Source organism: Vigna unguiculata, chromosome 4 (genome assembly GCF_004118075.2).
Source record: "Vigna unguiculata cultivar IT97K-499-35 chromosome 4, ASM411807v1, whole genome shotgun sequence".
Taxonomy (NCBI): Eukaryota; Viridiplantae; Streptophyta; class Magnoliopsida; order Fabales; family Fabaceae; genus Vigna; species Vigna unguiculata.
In genome coordinates, this window is record NC_040282.1 from 28,646,378 (window position 1) to 28,670,441 (window position 24,064).

Sequence of the window (24,064 nt, forward strand, 5' to 3'; positions counted from 1 at the left end):
ATGATGTGTTAATTGCAGGTGTTGGAAAATTATAATATGCAACACTGAGAGCTCGACTCATGATTGAGTGATTAATTAATTTGAGTTTTATAATGTGTTTGCGGGATTGAGAGCTCGGTTCATGACTGAGTGATTAATTACTTTGGAGTTTTATAATGTGTTTGCAGGATTGAGAGCTCAGTTCATGACCGAGTGATTAATTACTTTGGAGTTTTATAATGTGTTTGTAGGATTGAGAGCTTAGTTTATGAATGAGTGATTAATTACTTTGGAGTTTTATAATATGTTTGCAGGATTGAGAGCTCAGTTCATGAACGAGATTGAGAGCTCGATTCATGATCGAGTGAAGATAAATAATTAACCAGCAGCCATGAAGATAAATAATCAGCAAAATAGTGGGGAGTGAAAGCAAAGGATTATACAAATATAATGAAAAATACCTGCGAGAGTGAAATCGTGCAGAGGTAGAAGAAGGATAGTGGCAAGGTTAGGTAGAATGCAATGATGGATCGTGGGAAGTGGTGAATGACGGTATTTGACAACTATCCGAAAAGAGGAAATTCAAAAAGTTGGAGAGCTATACCCGTCCAGAAACAACCCGTCGATATATTACCGATGATAAGGGATGATCAACAAAGAACAGAGATATGAAGTGACATCGCCATCAAGTCGACCCTTAAGCAAGGATGAGCAAAGGTGTAGAGTTGTATTGCCATAGAGCCGATGTTAGTAAGGATAACAAACCAACCTCCTTGTAGGAAGCTAAGATTAAGGAGATAATGCTAACGAATATTATGTAATTATTTTAGCTGAGAAGATATTTAAGGAAGATATTCTAGTTATTATTTAGGGAAACCTTATAGTCAGATCTTTTAGTTGTTATTTTAGGGAATATTTTGGTTGTTATTTGTTAGACTATCTTTTAGGCAGTATATGATTATGTATATTGATAACATTTGTAAACGGTTGGACCCTATAAATAAGAGTGTTACTCCCGTGGTCAATGGACGAATAGATTTTGGCCTAAGTAAGTCATTAACTAAGGTTGAAATTTGTCTTTCTTTTTGTTTTCGGTTAAAGGTTATTTTACACCTTTCTTGACCAGAACAAATTCATTTTTTAAAACTAATAAAAAGGAAGCTAAACCCATGAAGATGAAAACAATAGATTCAATTTCTTTACCTATTCTAAAGCATGATTCTAATGATCCAATTATTTATTTTTTCTTTATAAATGACAATGATTGAATATATAAATTTTGAGTGTATTATTTCAACTCTCCCAAAATTATTGGTCATGATCTGCCATTACGCCCAACGCAATTAAGTTAGTGAAGAACTGTTTGATTCACGCCCAACAGTACAACATGGCACCCGACACTACAATATATATTTAAAATTTCTCTGAGTGTTAATTGTTCAATTTTACTCTTCATAAGCTATTCATCACTTAATATACTTTATAATATCATAACATAACTCTATAATAGCTCAAAAAGCACTAGTTTCAACCATTAATTGCCTCATAGAGAAATTCCTCATTAACAACTAAAGCAACATAAAAGAACCATTTCAAACACATATTGTGAGCTACTAACCTATAATACCAATTTGTCAATCTGATATACTTAAATGTCATCCATCTCTATGGCGTGTGTTAGGAAAATATTAATCAAAATAAATAATTATTATTATGTAACAATAAGAATAAGACATAGATATGGTTAACAAAAGGTTCATAAAGTCAAACAAGATCCCTACTGCACAAGGCAAAACAAATTTATATTCACTTCTCTTTCAAGATACAACAACACGTTAGATCTATCGGGTGTAGCGAAGGATGTCCGAACTTTCTAAACACCACTATTTTAAAAGATAACATAGAGAAGAATACAAAAACATTTGTATGAGTTGTAATGTTTTTTTTTTCTCCATGCAAATAGATGGTGTTTATAGGTAGAAGAGAGACACTTAGGAGTCAATGATAATAAATCTGATTTAAACAAAATAAATGTAATAAAGTTAAAAACTATTTATCCATAAATAACATTTATCCCTAAAATTCTCCATTTTTTTTATCCACAAACACATTTTAAAAATAAAATAAAAAATTATAGTACAACTATCAAATTCTAAAATATATAATATTTTAAATACAATGACGAACTTAAAACAAAAAGGAAAATAAAATCATATAACATATTTATTTGTATGGAATAAAAGAATTGAAAAGAAGATATTTCTTTTAAGAGTTAAACTCATAATTTTTACCACCATTCTTTTTAATTTTACTATTAAACCAATCTTATATCTCCATTCAAAACAAGATATAAAGCAAAAGAATAATGTTATTGTATTAAAAATGTATAAATGAAATATTGTTGAAGTTATAATCAAGGTATAATTATACTTTTTTACAAGAGAAGGTAAAAGGGTCCCTACTAATAATAACAAATAATTTCAGACTGTTGTTAACTCTCACTATTTCTTCTACTTTCTACTTTACTGGCTAGCCAATGTTTTATGGAAGAAACAGTTTCATCGGTAACATAGCTCCTGAGTGTGACAAACATATCAATCATAGATCCACAAAATGTGCATCAAACTCCAAAACCATCACTTCACTTCCACTGTCATTGTTGGTTATTATATGTTTTTTTTGTTCCCCCAATTCTTGTCGGTGCCTTTTTATTCACTCACTTCCATAATTTTTGCAACTCTTATCAGTTCATTTCTTTTACTGTTACCCATGTTTTCTCACTATAACTTTAAATAGAGGAGGAAGAATTAAAATAAGATAAATTAAACAGAAAGAGTTAAAATAAAATAAAGTAAAAGTTTAAAGAGACATTCCGGCTTTTATTTCACCATTGTCTTTTCCCTAAGCACTTTTAGCCTTTTAACCTTTGTCATAAGTTATTTCCACAAAGGGTGTAATTATCCATTGCTTAAATTAACCACTGTGGTTTCTAGCATTAGGAAGAAGGAAAAGAACACCAACACCATGCTAACTACTTATTATATTTTAGGTGATATTCTCCGATCATTTTCAATGTTGCAATTTTGTAAAATACAAAATATTTAATAAAAAATGCAAATTATTAAAATAAAAAACAATACCTACCTAGTTGGTGGGTATAATACAAAACATGTTCACGAAGAAGAAAAAAGATTTGATGACATTTGTGCCATTAATAATTTTTCTACGGTGCATCAGAAAGTGTTTCATGATTCAGAATTTTCCAACATACATATAGGGACATTTGATTTTGCAAAAATACATAGTTACAAGCAAAAAGTAGCAGGTGACAATGAATTAGCATAACCTCTCCCTTAAAACATGGGTTATCATGCAATTTCACCTACTCCATTCTGACATGACTTATTCATAACAACTAGTGAAAGTTCAAGAAATACTAAGGGTGCTGCTTACTATTTACCAAAGGATCCCTTGTCTTGAAAGAACCTTCGATCTACATGGGTCAAAGGACAAACATCTCCTATTACTATGTTGTTGCAATATTAACTGATTTTGCTTCCAATTATGTTCCTTTTGAACCCATGAGAGGATATCGAGTAATAACTCAAATGGTGGGGTTGCTCCTGAATGATCCAAGAGCCTTAGCAGCACCTGCTCTCAAGATGAATTGGTGGTAGAAGGCTGCAATGGCTGCTCCAATGAATGGTCCAACCCAAAACATCCACTGAACAAACATCATCAACAACAACAACATATCAGACAACTTTTTATCCTTTGTTACCTCACATGACAAGTTACAAATTTTAATATTTGATCATAGTACAAAACAAGCATGTTGTTGAATATGTAAGAAAAGAGTTAGTTACTCACATGGTCATCCCAGGCCTTCTCTTTGTTGTATATGACAGCAGCTCCAAAACTTCTAGCAGGGTTAATACCGGTGCCAGTTACAGGGATGGTTGCCAAGTGAACCATGAACACAGCAAAACCAATTGGCAGTGGAGCCAGAACCTTCAAAAACAGAACATAAGCACAATAAGAAGCTTATTATGTGGTTCAATTACTTATCAAGGTTTAAAACTGTGGTCAAGTTTGTAGTTTCTTCAGGAATCCTGATATTGCATGAAACTACTGATAAGCTTGGCTAATGTTATAATTGGATTTGATATGAGGACCATGGTTTCTTTGCTTTATTAATTTGGAGAATATGAAAAAGTGTTTGGAGATATCTGAAGCTGACGATGACAAATGGGAATGAGGATGGAGAGTCTCACTAGATTTGGCAGCTTTGGCAAAGTGACGTTTAGCATGAATGACACTGATATGCATACTTTAGTTTTAGGCCTTGAAGGTCCACATTAACAAAGATACATTATGCTTCCAAGAAAAAAACATGCATGAAACTCCAAAAGAATCCACTTTATTAAAAAGAAGAACGTAATCAGATAAGATTAGTGTGATAAGGCTATGAAAATCAAACACATCCACAGAATTACTTTGAAATTTTGCCCACAGAAAATATGCACACAATAAAACAGAGTAGTAGAAAGAGAGAAAGGTCCAGCAAGAAAAGTGGAATAGTATATTGTAAATGAAGCCTCCACATAAAGTAGTAAAAAGGATTTAGATTCCAATATCAAAAGGAAATCTTCCTATAAATATTATTAAAAAGTAAGTTTTGTACAACTACTGCTACTATTATTGATACAAATTTTAAGCATACATGCTTGGTTAAGAAAAGCAGAGTATATTAACAATATACGAGGATAACAATTCAACAACAATTGAGCACATACCGGGACATGAGAATCTCTAGCGTTCCTCTTGGGGTCTGTAGCAGAGAAGACAGTGTAGACCAAAACGAAGGTTCCAATGATCTCAGCACCCAATCCAACACCTGTGCTGTAGCCTTCACTGAGCTCATTGGCCCCACCACCATACCTGTTGTAGTAACCCTTTTGGAAGGCCTTCACCAACCCAACTCCACATATGGCCCCCAAACACTGAGCCACCATGTACATTATAGCCCTTATCAGAGACACCTTCCGAGCCAAGAACAGTCCAAATGTCACTGCTGGGTTTATGTGACCCCCTACACTCATCACAAAATTCAGAATATTAAGTCACAAAACACCAACATCCCAATTTGAAGGCTTTAGAAGGGGAATTACTAAACAAGAAAAACCACAGTTTAAGACCTAGAATTAGAGCTCAAAGATAGAATCTTTCCCTCATTGGGTGCTGAGAAAGCAGAAGATGAGAAGGAAAGCAAACCTGAGATTCCAGCAGTGCAGTAAACAAGGATGAAGATCATGCCACCGAAAGCCCAAGCAATGCCAAGAATGCCAACACCACCACAGAGATCACCACCAGCCTTGACATCACTCTGGCTCTTGTAACCAATGACAGTGAGGACTGTGATGTAAAGGAAGAGGAGTGTGGCAATGAACTCAGCAATCAAGGCCCTGTAGAAGGACCACTGTGTGAGTTCTTCACCATCGATCAAGGGTGCTGGAGGAGGGTCATGGTAGTCCTTTGCAGAGAAGGAACCACCCTCAACATCATGCTTAGCCATTGCGATCTTCAACCACCCTTTTCACTCTGATCAAGAACCTGAAAGAGAAGCTCACAGAACAAGAAACAAGGTTGTGTATGATTTGATTAGTGTGAGAGGAGAAGGGGTTTATATTGAGGTGATGGAGTGACGTTGGAGCATTTGATTAGTGCAATTTTACACAGAAAAACAAAGCCAAACCATAATGGCAATAAACTTTTTTGTTTTCGGTTTCGCTCCACCGACCTTGACCCCACTTCTGCTGCACCACCACCACCTCCCTAACATTCATTTGTATGTTTCTTTCTCATTGTTTTTTTTCTCTCTATAAACAAGAAAATCTAAATTATTATCCTCATTCTTATTGTAATAATTAAAGAAATACTTTTCTTTTATCTTGAATGAAAATAGAAAAGAAAAATGAGTGGTTAGAAACTATTAAAATATGTTGTAAGAATAATACACTTTTTAAAGTTGAAAGCAAGGTGTTTGAGAAAAGCAAAGTGAAGTTTGAGAGTTTCGTAGAAAGCATTTGAAAGTTTGAAGAGATTGGTGCTTAACGTGGCTTTTTTTTTTCCGAGTTCAAGAGAATTTGGATGTTTAAGGTGACATTTTTTTAAGGTTTAAGGAAACTCCTCATTAAAGTGAATCTTAATACTCGTAAGCAGTACTATTCACATGGCTCATTGAAGTGACCCAGTTTTAAATAATTTTGAATTAAATTAAATACTTTTTTTTTTCATTTTGCATGTTTTGGACGTGTCCTCCAAAACTTATATTAAGATTCACTCATGTTTTGAATTATGATTCACTCATGAAACTGATGTTTGAACCCTATTTAAATAAGCATCAATAAAATAATATATGAAATAAAATTATGAAAATATGATATCGCGACTTAATAATATTAAAAACAAAAAATAACATATTTAATAAGTCTTTATCGATTAAAATATGCACATAAAAATAAAGTATATCTGGTGCGACAATACATCTTAATATTTCTTAAAATATAACTAGTTTCCTAGAAAAAAAATGGCGAATACTTTATATTTAAAGAATAATAACCTAATCCTTTATATTTAAGTAGGTTTGATCTAATTGTGACAAGAAAAATCATGTAATTATTTATTATTATTATTATTATTAAATACTTTGAACTTATTTCAATTATTTTAAATTAACAATAACATTAAAAAATTATTTCAATTGTTTACATATTCGAAAACTAATTTAATAACATCTCACACATTTAAATAACAAATCCTTCATTTGCCCAAAAAACTTATACTATAGTTAAATGACATGGTACTATTGGGATAGTAGAATTGAAATTTTTTAAGAACAATTATTGATGACTATTGATTGCAAAACCATGAAAGAAAAAAATTGTATATTATATTTATTGTTTTTGATGTTAATGGTGTTAATAGTTTACGTTATCATAATGTATATTTAAAAACGTGGGTGAGTAGACGCTAGGTGGCCAAAAACTTGTGGCTCCGAATTCCTGGGCGGTTCCGCCGTTTAACGTTGACCATCAGACCAAAACCTAACACATTTATTTTTCTCTTACATCTGCTCTTTTTCTTAACTATTCTTTTCAATGTTTTATCGGACATTAAATTCTGGGTACAACTAGTAAGAATTTTAATTTTAATTCATCATATTGTAATGAATTATTATTTTTGTATTAAATTTAGATTTTGTTGATTTTTTCTTTCAATTTAAGATTAAAAATAGGGTTAGTGAAACTAAATTGGATATATAAAATTAGAAATGTATTTTTTTTAGAATTAAACTAAACTTCAAAATGGTTTGCAGGAAGTGAACTAAATTTCATCCAACTATATTAAATCATGTTTAAACGTTATATTAATCACGTAATAGTCTCTAAAGTTTTAAATTAGTCCCTAATTTAATAATAAAAATTTAATTTATCTCTAAATTTGATTACTATTTGATACATATTTTTTTTAATGAAAATAGGTGCATGAAGTGACTGAATGTCATTAAACTATATTAAATCATGTTTAAACGCTATATTGATCACATAATTATTTTATTGTATAGATGCTATAAAGTATATTGTGAAAAATAATGTCTTATAATAAAATGTATTTGTTGAAAAAAAAAGATTCGACAATGATTTAATATGATAGGTGTCATAGTTTAAGGTTTAAACAGACTATTATAGAGTACAATATTTTTTTTTTTAGAATATTAGATCATCTAAGAAAATAATATGGAAAGTTTATAATAGTTCACCACAAATATTTAAATTATTTTTTAATTTCTCTTTAATTTTTTTAAGGATTGCCACTAATGAAATATTAATTATAAAGAAAGTATACAGGACACTCTTAAAAGTTTGTTTATTTTAAAGATGAATAAAGAATGAGTAGATAGGATAGAAAACGAAATCACCGAGAAAAAAAAATTATTTAAATTTTGGTATTCCTATCATGATTTTAAGAAATATTAATCAAATAAATGGTGTTTGTGATGGTACAAGATTGCAAGTTAATAATTTGAGAAAGAATGTTATCTCTTAGGGTAATAGCAGGCAAAATTGTTGTTGATAATATTCATATCATAAATTAACTTAATTGTTCTGATTCCGACATCTCTCTCAAGTTTTAAAGGAGATAATTTCCTATATATTTATGCTTTGCAATGACAATAAACAAAAATCAAAGACAAACTCTCTCTAAAGTTTGACTTTATCTTCTTTATCTCGTATTCAATCATGCACAACTATATGTAACAATTTCTAGAGTAAAAAAAAAATGATTGAAAATGCCAATTTCGAATGAAGATAAAAATATAATCACTACAACTACAAATACGATTTACAAAGAAATATTATAAAATCTTTAATAAGAGGTATACAAATTAATTTTATACTATTATGATTATTTATCAATTATAGTATTCTTTTATTTTTTGAATCTCATTTCAAATGTAAAAAAACTGTATATATTTTACATGTGCATATTATAATAACCTTCTCCACACAAAAATTGAGTATACAGTTGTATGTAGATGTTCATAATAGGTACACACAAATGTTCAAAAATTAAACCTTCATATTGGACAAAAGAATGATTATGAAGTTAATGTCTTTCATTTTCAATCATATTTATTATCATTATTTAAAATTTAATATCTACTTTTAATCCAGTGTGAAACATAATCCAGTGTGTTGCACAGGTCAAGAAACTAGTATAATATAACATTTGAAAAGAAAGTACCTATTTAGTTGGCTGAGTAAGATGATAATCGATCATATTGGTTAACATTTTGATTATAATTAACCTTTTTAAATTAATAATTAAAATTAAAAGAATTGAAATAATAAAAATATAATTTAAATTTTAACAATTTTAAAGAATTCTATTTTAATATGTTATTATTATTATTATTTTAAACATATTTTTATTCATTAAATTGTATACTTTTTTATTATAATTTAAACTTTATTTTAACTCTAATTTGTATTTTCAAAATTATTTATAAAAATTATTTTCATTAATTATTTTATAAATATATATTAATATATAGAAACATTATTTTATTATGTCGATCACATCTACTACAAACTTTCTACTCTTCTCTTTCTTTTCTTTAATTTAAACAATCTCACTTTTTACCATCTTTTCCCACCTTGCTTTCTTTTTCCACTCACCTTTTAATTCAAACAAAGCACGATAACAAATAGTTATCATGAGTACCCAAGTTTCTTAATGTGTCTTAAGTTTTTGTTGAGATTAAAAACTCTAAGTATTAATAGTTGTCACTTATAATTGTAAATAAAAATTAATAAATGTGAAAAACTCTAAGTATTAATAGTTGTCACTTATAATTGTAAATAAAAATTAATAAATGTGAACTTAAAAAATAACTCTGGCAGAAAGAATAACGAAAGTTTTTCTATATGGGTCTAGCTTCACATATTGAAAGACATTACAAGGTAAGACATAAACCTCTTTTTTATGATAAGATGCAAGTCTTAATTTATTGTCAAGCCTAGAACAGCCATATTTTGACAGTAACAAATAAACTGACATGTTTGGTGTGTCTGATAATTTGTTTAAAACAACTGTTAGATGTTACATATAACTAAGATGTTTGGTTATAAAGCTTGGATGAGGACTTTCTTACATTTGTCAAGACAAGACCAATGTTCCTTAAGTCATAGAATAAACATGTTCGAAGCATAAGACACACACCTTTAAATGAGGAAGACTTTTTGAGATGCAAAATTGAGACAATAGCAAGATGTAGTAAACATAAAATGTTTCAATGAAGACACAAGACGTTTCTCAAGATATAAATCACTATTAACCTTAAATGTGTCTTACATGTATTTAACTCAAGACACATTACAAAATGTGAGACATATAAGAGTTATTAAAAGTTGATCTGAAACTCATCCCAAAGATTATTCTCACATAGTGCACCAACCATATGAAATTACTTATTATACACTCTTCAACTACATGAATTTCTATTTTAGAAAGTTCTTACATTGTTTCACTAATCAAATACTTATTATAAAATGAGTACACAAAATCACTTTTTGCTATCCTATCTTACTTTTCCTTGATGTTAAGAACACTTAAGTATTATTGCCGCTTTTAATTACAAATAACAATCATAAAAGTGAACCTAATGAATAACTCTCGTAGAAAGGATATACAATGAATACTTTCTTGTAAGGTATAATCTCACATAATGAAGAGTGTTACAAGCTTTCTCTCACCAACTATACAAAGACTAAAGATAGATAATATACACTTATCACTAGTGTAAAAAAGTTCATTTAACATCGCCAAATATGTCTCAATTTTAAATAAAACCAAAACCTATCAAAACGTGGTGATATTTTTAAAATTATTGAGAATGTTTAAGCTTTAGTTCTAATAAAAAACTGAAGCATATATACATTTCAGCTACGGTTGTTCGAGAATCGTTGCCTAAAAGTTCCCTTTAATTTAAAAAATGCCACTAGTATTTTTTTTATTTAATTTTTGGACCAAGGATTAACCTTCAGTTACTTTTAAAACTGAAGCCTAAACGTGTTTAAGCTTTGATTTTATGAATAACCAAAGTCTAAACATCTACTTAGGACTATTTTTTTTTCTGAAATTTTACACTCGTGACAAGCATTTCAACCTTGTAGAAGTTGCTTTCCTCCCTCCTTCACCACTCCTCACTCCTTCCTTCCCCCTTCTTATTCTTGAGCACCTCCACACAATCGAACCTGAGTCATCGTCATTACTCAACGTCGAGTGAACAGTGAGTGAGTTTTCTTTCTTTCCCATTTGATTTGTTTTCTTGGGTTTTTCATTGAGTTTGTGTTTCTCCTTGAGACTCCACGATAGCGAAGGTGACCCAAGTGGGCATTCATTGGGATTTCTGGTTGTCCTACTTTTTGCAGATTGAGATTTTTGGTTGCCCTAATTTTATAGCTTGAGATTTTTTATTGGATTGGAAGTTTTGTAACGTGAGCTGGGTTTTCAATGCAGAGATGAAGATGATGGATCTCATGCCCTTTTTTTTTTTTGTGTGAAGGTGAAAATATGATGGAGAGAACAAAGATTGTTGATGAGGATAGGAAGAACAAAACAATGAATGGATTATGGGAGAGAAGACACAAAATAATGAAAAAAAAGATCAGGCTTCGGTTTTTGACTATAGAAATTTAGGCTTCAATTCATAATCAAAGCCAAAAATTCACCCTTTTTTACTTTGTCTAGTTATGTTTTGTTTGTATAACCAAAGCGCAATGTCCAAAATAAACGATACCAAATCCCTTTCCTGCATTATATGTGTTAGAATGTATTCTTTGCATTCATTTTCATATTATATTTATAGTTATTCAAAAATATCTCTATTGTAGAACACTCAACATCTTAATATTGTTAAGTAATTTGGATATTGCCTTCCTTGAATCTTGATGTGCATTTCTGAATCATTTTACTCACGTAATTGATATAAAAAAATAAAATAAAGCACAATATAAATAATATATGTTTATCATTGTAGCATTATAAACATTCTTATCATTTCGTATACTCTTTTCATGTATGGCATAATATTTATTCAAATACAGTTTAGTTTAATTGTAGAAGATTATATTTTAGATGTTATTTTTAAATGAATGATTAAATCAGAAAATGTGATTACTATTAAAAGTTAATTTTATAAGTAAAAATAAAATTAGTTACAACTTTGGCTTCATTAAGTATATGATACTGTTCAAGCATAAAATGTTTTATCTTAAATGTAGGTACAAACTAATTTTATCAAAAGATATTAGTATGAATACCTAAATATATTTAAGAATATATACTTAACATGATATTATAATAAAAGATATTTATCTTAATGATTAGTTATATTTATTATTATCAAAATTCTTAATGTAAAAATTATTTAGGAATTTTATATTATTATGGATTAATCGGGTCTTAGGAAATATGTTTCAATTGAACACTTTAATATTCGTTAACAAAGTGATGAATAAGTGAAACTAACCTTCAAAAGCATTTCAATGATTCTAAGAAATTGAAATGTATTGTATTTGAAATTCTTACAATTGAATTTTCTTCATTTTTTAATTAATTTGTTTGGATAAAGTAATTCAAAATACCTTACATCTCAGTTTCTTGTTTGGATAAAATAATTGGATTTCTCTTGTGAGATAAAATTTCATTTTAATAATATTTATTTTAATATATAAATTTTGAAATTAAATTTACAAATAAGTTATCAACTTAAAATATTTAAATTCAGTCAAATTTCGATCGAACCGACTCGATTAAATTCAGCCAAATTTTGGTCAGTGTAAACTCGATCCAATTTGGCCAAATTGAGGTAGAGCCAACTTGGTCACATTCGGTCAAATTTCGGTATGTGCTGACTCAACCCAATTTTGGTCGAGGTCAACTCGACCAAATTTGCACGAATTTAAGATGGGGTCATCTCAACCAAATTTATCTTGAGGTCGATTAGGTTATATTTGGAGAAAATTTTGGTCAAGGTCGATTCGGCCGAATTCGGCCAGGGTTCACTTTGCCTAATTCAACCACATTTCGACTAGGGTCAACTCGACCAAATTTAGCCAAATTTTGGACATGTCCAAATCGGTGGAACTCTATCAAATTTTGCTGAATAATGACTTCAATAGAACTTTCAATTTGGCCCAGCTCATAAGGCTTGGCATTGTCCCACATGGGCTAAGGCCAAAAAAGCCAACAAAACAAAAGAGTCCCATATTAAAGAAGCTCATAAGGTTAAAAAACCCAAAAAAATTTCTCGATCGCCTGAATTTTCTCGATCGCTTGAGTCGTCGGGCCAATCAAGCTTGTCAACGTTGTCGGGCTTGTCTAGGTCATCGACCTTACTCGACTCGTCTGAGTCATTTGGCCGGTATAGCTCGTCAAGGTCAGTGGCTTGGCCCAACCTATCTGTCTGAGTCATTGAGCCTACCGTACATGTTTGAGTCGTCAGGCTCATTTTTGTAGTCGGGCCTGCCTGCTTTGTCTTGATCGTCGGCCCGCCTAACCCTTCGGTGTCATTGGGCCCTCCTGGTCCGTTTGGATCGTCACGTCAGCTAAGCCTGTCTAGGTCACTTGGTTCATCTTGGCCAAATTGACACTTCTAATCTTGAACAATGAGGCATTCCACAAATTGTGGAATTTCAATTTCCTTTCTTTTTGAGTGAATTTCAAATTCTACTATTTTAGTGATTTAAAATACCTTCTTAAAATTCCTCAATTTCAATTTCCTTATCTAAACAAGTCATTCTAGTTAAAAGATATTTAAATTCTCCAAATAAATGAATTACTCTTTTACATTGCCTCGTCCAAACACACCATAATGGAAAATGTGAATGGAAATCTCTATGTGGTTGCTAATGAGTTAGATTGCTATAGTTGATTCAGTTTCACATATATCAGCAAAGAAAACTCATGATTGCATTCTTATTAGAGATCATGGCCAAACACTATTAGTAAAAAACTTTATGGTGTAACTTTTAATCAATACTTTGTTCTTAAATTTCCTTGTTTGAATTTGACTTTAAACCTATCTAAATCCCATAAAACTGACTTATAAGATGATGGTTGTCAGGTCAGTTTGACCCGTCTCTATCTTCGAGCCCACCCGACTCATCTAGGTTGTCAGTCTTGTTTGGGTCATCGGGCCCGCCAACCCGTTTATGTCGTCGGGCCAGCCTAGTCTGTCTGGGTTGTTGGGCTAGCTCGATACATCTTGGTCGTCGGGCCCGCCCGGACGGTGTGGGTTGTCGGGCTTGACCGACCTGCCTGAGTTGTCAAGCCCGCTCGACCCATATGTGTCATTAGGTCACCTAGTCCGTCTAGGTCATCGAGCCTGTCCCACCCGCCTGGGTTCTTGGGCTTGCTCGACCCGTTTGTGTCGTCAGGTCGGTCTGATCTGTCTAGATCGTATGGCTAGCCCAACCTATCATGGTTGTCGGGTTTGTTGAGTCCGTTTGAGATTGAGTCCAAAGTGTGAGGTTGAGTGAAAAGAATTTCAAATTTCACCTTTTTTAAGGTTTTTGAATTTATTCTAATTTAACTAATTGAAATACTTAAAAAAAAATGCATGTATTTTAAATGTTTTTTAATTTCTCTATTCAAACAAAGCATTTCATTACAAAGAATTTCAAATTCTCTAAATAAATGAATCACCCTCTTGAATTGTCTCATCCAAACACACCATTAAGGAAATCTTACATAGAGTTTACAAATATTTTTTACAACTTCTATAGATGATATGTTTTAAATTATAGCAAATCAATATATGAATTAAGCTAAAAAAATCACTCTGACATTCCAAAAAATTCGGTGTCATCTAAATTATTTTAGATTCTACACATAAACCACATTTTTTTTTCATTCTAATCTATCATGCCATAAGAGTTAATAATATAAGTAAATGATTTCGAAGAGTGTCTTTTCAAATGTGAGCTTCAAATTAACTTTTCATTTTCCTGAAATCGAAATTACATTTATTTATTTATTTATTTTAAATGAAACATGGATGCTCCCATTAATAATATAATTTTATTATGCTAAGTTTTTAAATGAAAAATTAAATCTTAATGATAAGTTTGGTATAAAGAAAGGAATTAAAAACAAAAGTTTTGTGGAAGCAGCACTTAGACTTCATGACAACAAAGTGACGGTGCCGTCACCTATTTCTATTGAATCATAGGACGACACATTAACACCGAAACACACGCATCAATTCACAACAATGTCATCAAAATTCTAAACTGTCACCATTGTCGATCAAATTATTGTTGCTCGCTCACTGCCATAATTTTTCCAACTGTTTTCACTTTTCTATTTCTCATTCCACTTTCATCATCACATCATCACATTTTCACTGTTAAACCACATTTTTTATGTTACATTATGCAGTTTCTATTCAATGAAAAAGAGATTAATTTTTTAAATACGGACAAAATCCATATATATTGAATAAATTCCGTATGTAACAGGATATTTTTCTACGGACAGTATTGTGTTTTTCCTATCAAAATGGAAACATATGACTGTTTTTAAAGTTCTTTGATGGGTTCTTGTGAGCCTTTTGGTTGAGAGCTAATTATCTTCTTTGTGTGGAGAATTAAAAACAACTGAATAATGAAAAGGAAGAGTGTACTTGGCTGATCATCACACAAAAAATGTAAAGTTAAAATGAGTTAATAAACTTTTTATATTTGTTTAGTTATTTTTTTTACTTTAGAATGTTAAAATTAATTGACGAATTAATTTTATTATATGACTCGTATTATGATAGGTCCAAATGTGATTTAGTACGATATAAAGACCTTGGTTATTATGAAAAGTTATAAAAAATAAAGATAAAATAAAGTTCAACTTGATAGACGTTGGTTTATAAAAAAGATTAGAGTTTTGTATCTAACCATATTTCACAATAAGTCCTCAAGAAGGACCTCTGAGAGGAGAAAGAAAGACAAAAAGATAGATTGAAAAAATGAGTTGGAGAATAGAGATTGAAAAATACATTCTCATTGGATCTCTCATGAATAATATTAGTATTTTCTATTATGATTTATGTGGAGAATCATATATCTTAAGATCCTAGAGTAGTTTTCTGGAATGAATTAGAAACATAGAAAAACTACTAATTAATTTACATATGTTATTAAAGCATGTATTGTAGGATGTATGATTTATAGTAGTTAAGGATATTTATTTATTTGAAGTGAAGCATGATCAATTTTTTTAGTCACCAAAGTGGTTAAAATTTTAAAGTTATTTGGTTTAAAATTATTAATGTTTTTATTTCAATTACCCATAGTATGGATGCTAAATTATAAATAATTAATTTATGAGTTAACTAAAATTCATTATTATAAGGCATTTCAGCATGGTCCAAAAGTTGATTAATTGTTCTTATAATTAATGAGCATGATGGTAAATGATTTTGTATGAGTCACTAATTTTATTTATATACCCAAAGGTAGTAAGTGATTCCAATGGGTGCATATTTTAATGTTATAATATGATTGACATCATTATGTTTCTGTATTAGTGGATCTCCCTAAGGAGAACATTACTATTTATAGAATGATTATTTATGTATGATTATGTATTTATGTTATTTTTGTGAGTCAAAGCATTAATGTTAGACATTTAGTAGATGAAGTCTTTGTTTCAATATCTTTATATTCACTCGCTATGTGTGTTCCAGTTTTTAATGGGTTGAATTTCCCTGATTGGAGTTTATGCGGATTAGCATAGCAAACAACATTATGTTTGTTCTTCCCAAAACTGGAAATGGGAAAGAGTTTATGAAAATTATGGAAGAGTGCTCCCAAACTATTGATAAGTCCCTCGTTTGAACATTGATGTGTACCTTGACCACCATGAAGTTTGATGGTTTGTGTACTATGCACAAGCACGTAATTGAGATGACAAACATCATAGTAAAACTCAAGTCTTTAGGAATGGCAATGGATGAAAGTTTTCTTATGCAATTCATTTTGCACTCATTACCACTTGAGTATGGTTTGTTTCAGATAAACTACAACACCATGAAAGACAAGTGGATCGTGCATGAATTGCACAATATATTGACTTAAGAGGAAACCAAACTCAAGAATTTATGAAGCCAGATTGTTCATTACATGAGCCGGAAAAAAAGTTGTAAAGAAAATGGAAAGGGTAAAATATCATTAAAAATTGATGAGTCCTCAATCAAACTCTAGAAGAAAAATGACAAATGTCATTTATGTGGGAAGTTTGGAAATTTCTAGAAGGACTACATAAAGCTTAAAGCTTGGTTCGAAAATAAAAGTGAGCATAATGCTTACGTATGTTTTGAATCAAACTTAACTAAAGTTCCCCATAATACTTGGTGGATTGATTCTGGGTGTACAACTCATGTTTCTAATGTGATGCATGGATTTCTTTCAACCCGAACCATAAACCCAAATGAGAAGTTTGTCCTCATGGGATAAAAATAAAGTTCTAGTGGAAGCCATCGAGACTTATCGTTTATGTTTGAATCGCGCAATGGAATGTTTGCATTTGTATAAAAACCAAGAGGAAGGGTGAATTGGATTCATAATAAAAATTGTGCTTTTAAAATTTTCCCTTTTAATATCAAAGTTTAATTAAATTTTTTTCCTTTATTTTAGTAACTACAATAAAATAAAGAGAGTAGGAAAAAGAAAATTACACAAGGTATTTATACTAGTTCGGATGAAAAGATCCTACGTCTAGTTGTTAATCTCTCTAACAAAGGTGAACTCAAGAAAGTTAAGGGTTTATAAAACACCTCTCTTGAAGTCACAAGATATGAAGACACCTCCCTTGAAATCCACAAGGGATGAACACCTCCTTTAAATCACACAAAGGATGAAGACATCTCTCTTAAATCAAACGAGAGATGAAGAAACACCTTCCTTGAATCACACACAAGGAATGAACACCTCCTTTGAATCACACAAAGGATGAACAGTTTCACCTAGCAACAATAGCAACACTCAATCACTCAAGATCCCACTTGATGAAAGTTATTGCCTACCCACACTAGGTTTCCAAGCCTTTGACAAAGAGTTTTCAAGTACTCAAACATCTCTAACTTCAGTGTCTTGTAAAATGAACTCTCACTTTCATTTGTAGAAGCCATTTTCGAAATTAGGTTAAGAATATGAAAAACCAAGTCACAACTGTTAGAATTATAATCGATTATCACAAAAGGCTTTTCTTGAAAATCAATTTTTACTACGATAATTGATTATCACTGAAGATAATCGATAATTCCAAAACTTTTCTCAAAATCATTTTATTTTAGATAATTGATTATTGTTGAAGATAGTCGATTATTCTAATGAGTTTTGCAAAAATTAAAACTCTCTTAGTGTTGTGTTGCTTGGGTTCTGCCTTTTGACTCTTGACCTACTAATTTAACTACTTTAAATAAGATACACAAATTACAATACTTTAACAACTAAACTCTTAAGTCTTCAATGTATCTCTTAAATCCAAACATTCTTTAAGTCTTCAACATTTTTACATGAATCATCATTAAGTCTTCCATACTTCTTCATAAGTCATCATCATCATTAAAACTCCTTATTGAAGCAAGATGTCCATCTTCTTCTTTTTGTCGACAATTTAATCCTCGACATTGGATATCACTTAGATATGATGGATACTTTTTATGTACCTAGTATCACTAGAAATTTAATTTCTTTATCTAAGCTTGATGTTATTGGATATTCTTTTAAGATTGAGAATGGTTGTTTCAATTTGTTTAAGCGTACTTGTTTATTGAATTTGATACAGTTTATAATGGTTTATATAAATTGAATTTGGATTATTTATATGTCTTACGACTTTGCATCACAATGTTGACTGATACGAAAGGATGCAAAGATTAGTGAAGAGTGAAATCCTTCCGGATTTAGATTTTACTGATACGAAATTGTGTGTTGATTATATTAAAGGCAAACAGAAAAAACACACAAAGAAAAGAGCCATAAGAAACACTTTGTAAAACCCGAGAAATTTAATTAAATAAATAATTAATTAATTAATAAATGCGGGTAGTAGGAGACTTTATAGCAATTTATGTTAGCTTGTATGATGTGGAAAATTACTAGCTTAAATGGTTGAGAATACTTGATTGTGTTGAAAGGACTTAGGTTTGAGTTATGTGTGTTATTTAATTGATTATTATTTTAATAATATGCTTCATCATGATGAGTGATAATAAAATCCTAGATTTATAAGAATTATCAAGAAACATGAATTGGTTGAATGGTTGTGCATTGATTTGATATTAGATGGTTGTGTGTTCGAACCTGCGTAGACACGAATTGAGCTTTATTTTTGCTTAAATTACTTTTGGCATGAATGAGGGATTAGAAACCCTAGCCGCAGAGGGTAATTGGAAGGGTTGAATGAGTCAGTTGTTTATGGCATTTGATGGCCACTAATGTCACTCTTAATGCCATTTTCGTTTTGGTAGTAATTAGGTCTAATTAATTGAATTTAGGGAGAGAGAGAAAGAGAGAGAGGAGAACTTAAAGGGAAAAGACTAAGGAAACCAGAGAAATCAACTAGAAAATTTGGAGGGCATTGGAACTGTAAAATAGAGGAAGGTTGAGAGGTGAATTGAGGAAACACTAGGAGGCCATTGTGGATTAAGGAAGAAGCCAAGAACTATAAATTTTAAGCAAGGAAACCAGGTTAGGGGAGCTGAAAATCGTTGATTTTATGTTGTGGATTTAATTGCATGATGTATAGCCTTTTAATGCATGATTATTCTCTGCCAACGTTAAATTTCTCGGTTTCGGGCAATTTTTCCAAAAACTGCCTAGTGGGCTGTTAAAGCCGCTAGGCGACACATTGAATTTTTGTGTGGTTTTTGTGTTCCTGTGAGGAACCACCTGGCGATATGAATGGTCCGCCAAGCGACACATCTCTTCTTACCCAGTTTTCTAGGTTTTTGCATGAACGGCTTGGCGGTGATGATGATGAACACCCGCCAGGCAATGCAAGTCAAATTGACTCGATTATAAGTTTTTGAGCTTTTTGGGTGGATTCTAGATGGGAAAGAATGGAGTATTATTCATGGGTTGATTGATGGACACTATGAATTATTGAATTAGACTATTAATAAAGATTGGTTGAGAAAATTGTAAGAACGACCTTTAAGGTTTGGAAATTTAGGGGTTTTATGTTCCTAGGATAATTAATGTATGAATTTCGGAAAGAATTGTTATGTTCATAATTGATTTGATAACAAGAATCTCTGAATGTATGATTACATGAGTAGATTGCGGAATTTGGTAGAAAGAGGCGTTTTGGGATTTTAGGGTTTTGTAGGGGTGCAACAGAATATGGGTTTCCTAGAAACTGATGTACCGCCTGGAGGGATGTAATCTACTGCCAGGCGACATTGCATTTTAGAGTGACTGTTTTGCTTCTGGACGTGAGGGGCACATGGGAAAAGCAATGATGCGTCCTGAATAGAATAATACGAATCAATTAGAGCAATGATAAACCATGAGTGTCTTGGTGTTGATGAGGAAATATATGAAAGTTAATAGGAAATAACTTTGGGCTCCAAATAATAAATGGGAAAATTGTGATATTATAAATGAGACAAAATAGTCATTAAACCAACATTAGAAATGGAGTGGCTGGACCATAAGTCTTAGGAAATTTGGGTGGATAAGTTAGGCATGGTTTATTTCAAGTGTTAGAATGTGGTATAATGTGGCAAAGGACTAATAGAGAGATTAGTAAGGTTAAATAAGTGCTGTGATTTTTGTTGGAAGGAAGAGGGCAACTTGTATCAATTAATAATGAAAGGATAAGTGTGAATACTTGAGATTACACACGGGAAAACATTTAGGGAATGAATGTACATAAGATGAATTATTATAATTGCATGTGGTGTTGATAGAAAGGAATTAGAATTGAGGGACGTTGGATGAGTGACAAAGATGGGTTGGTGTGTGAGCAAATGTGACTGGACCAGAACAAAAACCAATACTGCATGAGTACTGGTGTAGCGCTTGGCGGTGAGGTTTGACCCGTAAGGCTATAGCTATAATTCTAGGGGCTGATGTGACGTGTGACGCCTGGTGGTAAGGGTTGTCCCGTTAGGCGATACCGTAGAGGTAGTGTGTTAAAAGACACTTGGCGCTTGGTGGCAGAAAGGTTTCGCCAGGCAATTTGGAACGTGATTTCGCCTGGCGGCTTAGGAGTAGTGCCAAGCGATAATGCAATAGCAGAATGGTTGTTTGCTTTAGATGTGCATGGTCTACAATGCTTTGGTGATACCTTAAAGATCGACTTGCTGGAGTGTTCCTTGAGTTGTGGCTTGGAACGTATCCCTTGAGTTGTGGCTCAGGATAGGGGTTAAACATGTGGCATTCCTTGAGTTGTGGCTCGGAATGACATGTGTGGTCCGTTGCAGGTTTCCCACGTGTGTTCTACAAGTTGTGGCTTGTAGGTCTGGCAGCAAGTGCATCTTGAGGAATTCATCTAAAGACGTAGAAGATGGATAACATGGTGGTGGCCGTATGGTATGAAATCAAAGGATAAGAGTTCCTTTGATGTGTGTGTGTGTGTATGTGTGCATATATTTGAACTTTATGCATATACATTTGGTCCCTATTTTTGTTGTTTTTATTCAAATTTTTGTCAATTTAGGCATTTTCACTAATGATGTTTAAATAGTTAACATTTTTGAACAGTACATGTCATGTGTCAGCTCTTGATTTTTTTGATTTTTTTAATTTCAAAAAAAAATTTCACGTGTCAAACCACAATTGTGCCACGTGTGAATGCTAGTGTCACGTGTCAGTTTGTGGTTGTATTATTTCTTTTTATTCAATTTAGTTCTGATATTTGATATTTTTGTTTAATTCACTTCCTATATTCGTTATTGTTGTTTAATTTTATCCAAATTTTTGTTAAAATGTAACAATTTAATTTTTAAAATTGAAATTATTATTAATTATTTTTTAAATTAAATTATAAATTATTATATTTAATTATAAATTGAATATAATTATTATATTCAATTGTTAAATAGAATATAATTATTAAAATATTATTAAAATATAATTATTAAAATTTTAAAAATACATATTAACATTTGTAAAATTAACATTTAAATCTAAAATATTTAATATTTTTATTGTATTTTAGATATTAAAATCTAAAACATTTTATATTTAAATGGTAATTTTACAAATATTAGTTTACTTTTCTAATATATTTTGAATAATTAAAATATTTTTAAATATCAATTTTAAAATTATTTTAGAATATAAATATTAGAAAAAACATTTCATAATTATATTCTTATAATATTATAAATAATTATATTTTATTTAGCAATTAAATATAAGATTTTTATTGAATTTATAATTAAATTTAAAAAATAATTTATAAAAATGTTAATTATAGAAAAAATATTAATATAATTTCTATAAAATATTTAAATTTTGATGTCAATTTGAAAAGGACAAAATTGATTTATTTTAACAAAAAATTGGACTAAATTGAACAAAGATAACGAATATAAGAACTAAATTGAACAAAAACAAAAAACACAACCACAAACTGACACATGACACTAGCATTGACACGTGGGTAATATTTTTGAAATTAAAAAAATTAAAAATTAAAAAAAATTAAAAAAAATCAAAACAAATTTAAAATAAATAAAAAAACCAAGAGCAGACACGTGGCATGTACTATTCAAAAACGTTAACTATTTAAACACTGTTAGTGAAAAGGACTAAACTTTACCAAAATTTGACGAAAATGAGGACCCAATTGAACACAAAATAAAAATCAGGACCAAATTGAATAAAACCAACGAAAATAGGGACCAAATGTATATGTAAGCCTATATATATATATATATATATATATATATATATATATATATATATATATATATATATGTATAACATGTTAGCTCACCCTATCTACTTGTGTTTGGCGATGATCGTGTATGCGGTACACGAGAGCAGATGATATTGCAAGTGGATCTGGTGAGGCATAGAGCTGGAGCGGGGATAACATGCGCAAAAGATTTCAGGATTTTTATTAATATTGTCTTTTATGCTTTTGAATAATTTTGTAAACACTTATGTTATAGACTTTAATATTTTATTTGAGTTTTATACATTATGAATTTTAGATCCTTTCCGATGTAATAAATGTTTTGATTTTCCTGTGTTTTGGGAAAGGACAGTATAATAAATAAGGATTATTTATTATTTCAATTTTATTTTAATAAAATTCATAATATTCGACCGGAATATTACAAACTCAACTTTTTGAAATTATAAACACTGGTATATGTCATCCGTTTGATGTAAAATATTTTAATAAAGAGAAGTACTTCATCACCTTTATTGATGATTTTTCGCATTATGGACGTCTATCTACTGCATGAGAAATCACAATCAATGAATGCCTTGGAAGTTTATATAAATGAAGTGGAAATGTAGCTAGACGGAAAGGTGAAAATCATAAAGTCAGATATAGGTGTTGATTATTATGGAAGATATGATGAAAGTGGACAACACCCTTGTCTGTTTACTAAGTTCCTTAAGAAACGTGGTATTTATGCTCAATATATAATGTCAGGTGCACCACAACCAAATATTGTATCAAAGAGGTGTAATTGGACCTTAATGAATATGGTTAGGAGTATGTTAAGTAATTCATGTTTACTTATTTCATTGTGGATGTATGCTTCAAAGGCTGCCACGTATTTGTTGAACACGATTCCTAATAAAGTTGTTCAAAAGACTCCTTTTGAGTTATGAACATATAGGAAACCTGGTTTGAGATACCTACATGTTTAGGGTTGTCATGCAAAAGTAAGAATTTACAATCCGTGAGAAAATAAATAGGATGAAAGAACAATTAGTGGATATTTCATTGGTTGTCCATAAAAAATAAAAAAAAAAAGGTATATGTTTTACTTTTCTACACATAGTACAAAAATTGTTGAAACTGGAAATGCTCAGTTCATTGAGAATGGTGAAACCAATGGGAGTGAAGATTCATGAAATGTGAAAATTAAGGAAGTTCAAGTTCAAGTTCCTATTGCTAGTACCTTTTCTTTAAGAGTTATTATTCCTTATGTTGTAGAACCGTACAACAATCAAGAAGAACAACAAATTAATGATCATGAGGTTAACAATGAGCCAGTAACAGAACAACCATAAGAAATATTATTAAGAAGATATCATAGAGAAATAAAGTTTGTTATTACGAATGACTATGTGGTTTATCTACAAGAGTAAGAAAATAACTTAAATATTGATAATGACGTATTTTCACATTCAGAAGCCATTAATGGTGATAATTCTGCTAAATGGTTAGTTGCTATGAATGATGAGCTTAAATCAATGACACATAATGATGTATGAGATGTTGTGGAATTGCCAAAAGGATGCAAGAGAGTTGGGGTTAATGG

At 30.8% G+C, this 24,064-nt stretch overlaps 1 protein-coding gene across 1 annotated transcript; it reads right to left on the reverse strand.

Moving 5' to 3' along the window:
- Positions 1 to 3,151: 3,151 nt before the first annotated feature.
- Positions 3,152 to 5,654, reverse strand: LOC114182101 (aquaporin PIP2-2-like). Its single transcript, XM_028068858.1, has 4 exons — positions 5,254 to 5,654; positions 4,776 to 5,071; positions 3,850 to 3,990; positions 3,152 to 3,703 (listed from the first exon to the last, which is right to left on the reverse strand). Exons 1-4 carry the CDS (start codon positions 5,552 to 5,554, stop codon positions 3,584 to 3,586), a joined length of 858 nt encoding a protein of 285 aa, XP_027924659.1. The 5' UTR covers positions 5,555 to 5,654; the 3' UTR covers positions 3,152 to 3,583.
- Between the last annotated feature and the right edge of the window lie 18,410 nt (positions 5,655 to 24,064).

Coding starts and splice junctions, on each gene's coding strand:
- LOC114182101 (XM_028068858.1), bottom strand. CDS start 5,554: ATGGCTAAGCATGATGTTGAGGGTGGTTCCTTCTCTGCAAAGGACTAC. Junction 5,072..5,253: donor CTGCACTGCTGGAATCTCAG/GTTTGCTTTCCT, acceptor TGATGAGTGTAG/GGGGTCACATAAACCCAGCA. Junction 3,704..3,849: donor AGAAGGCCTGGGATGACCAT/GTGAGTAACTAA, acceptor ATGTTTGTTCAG/TGGATGTTTTGGGTTGGACC.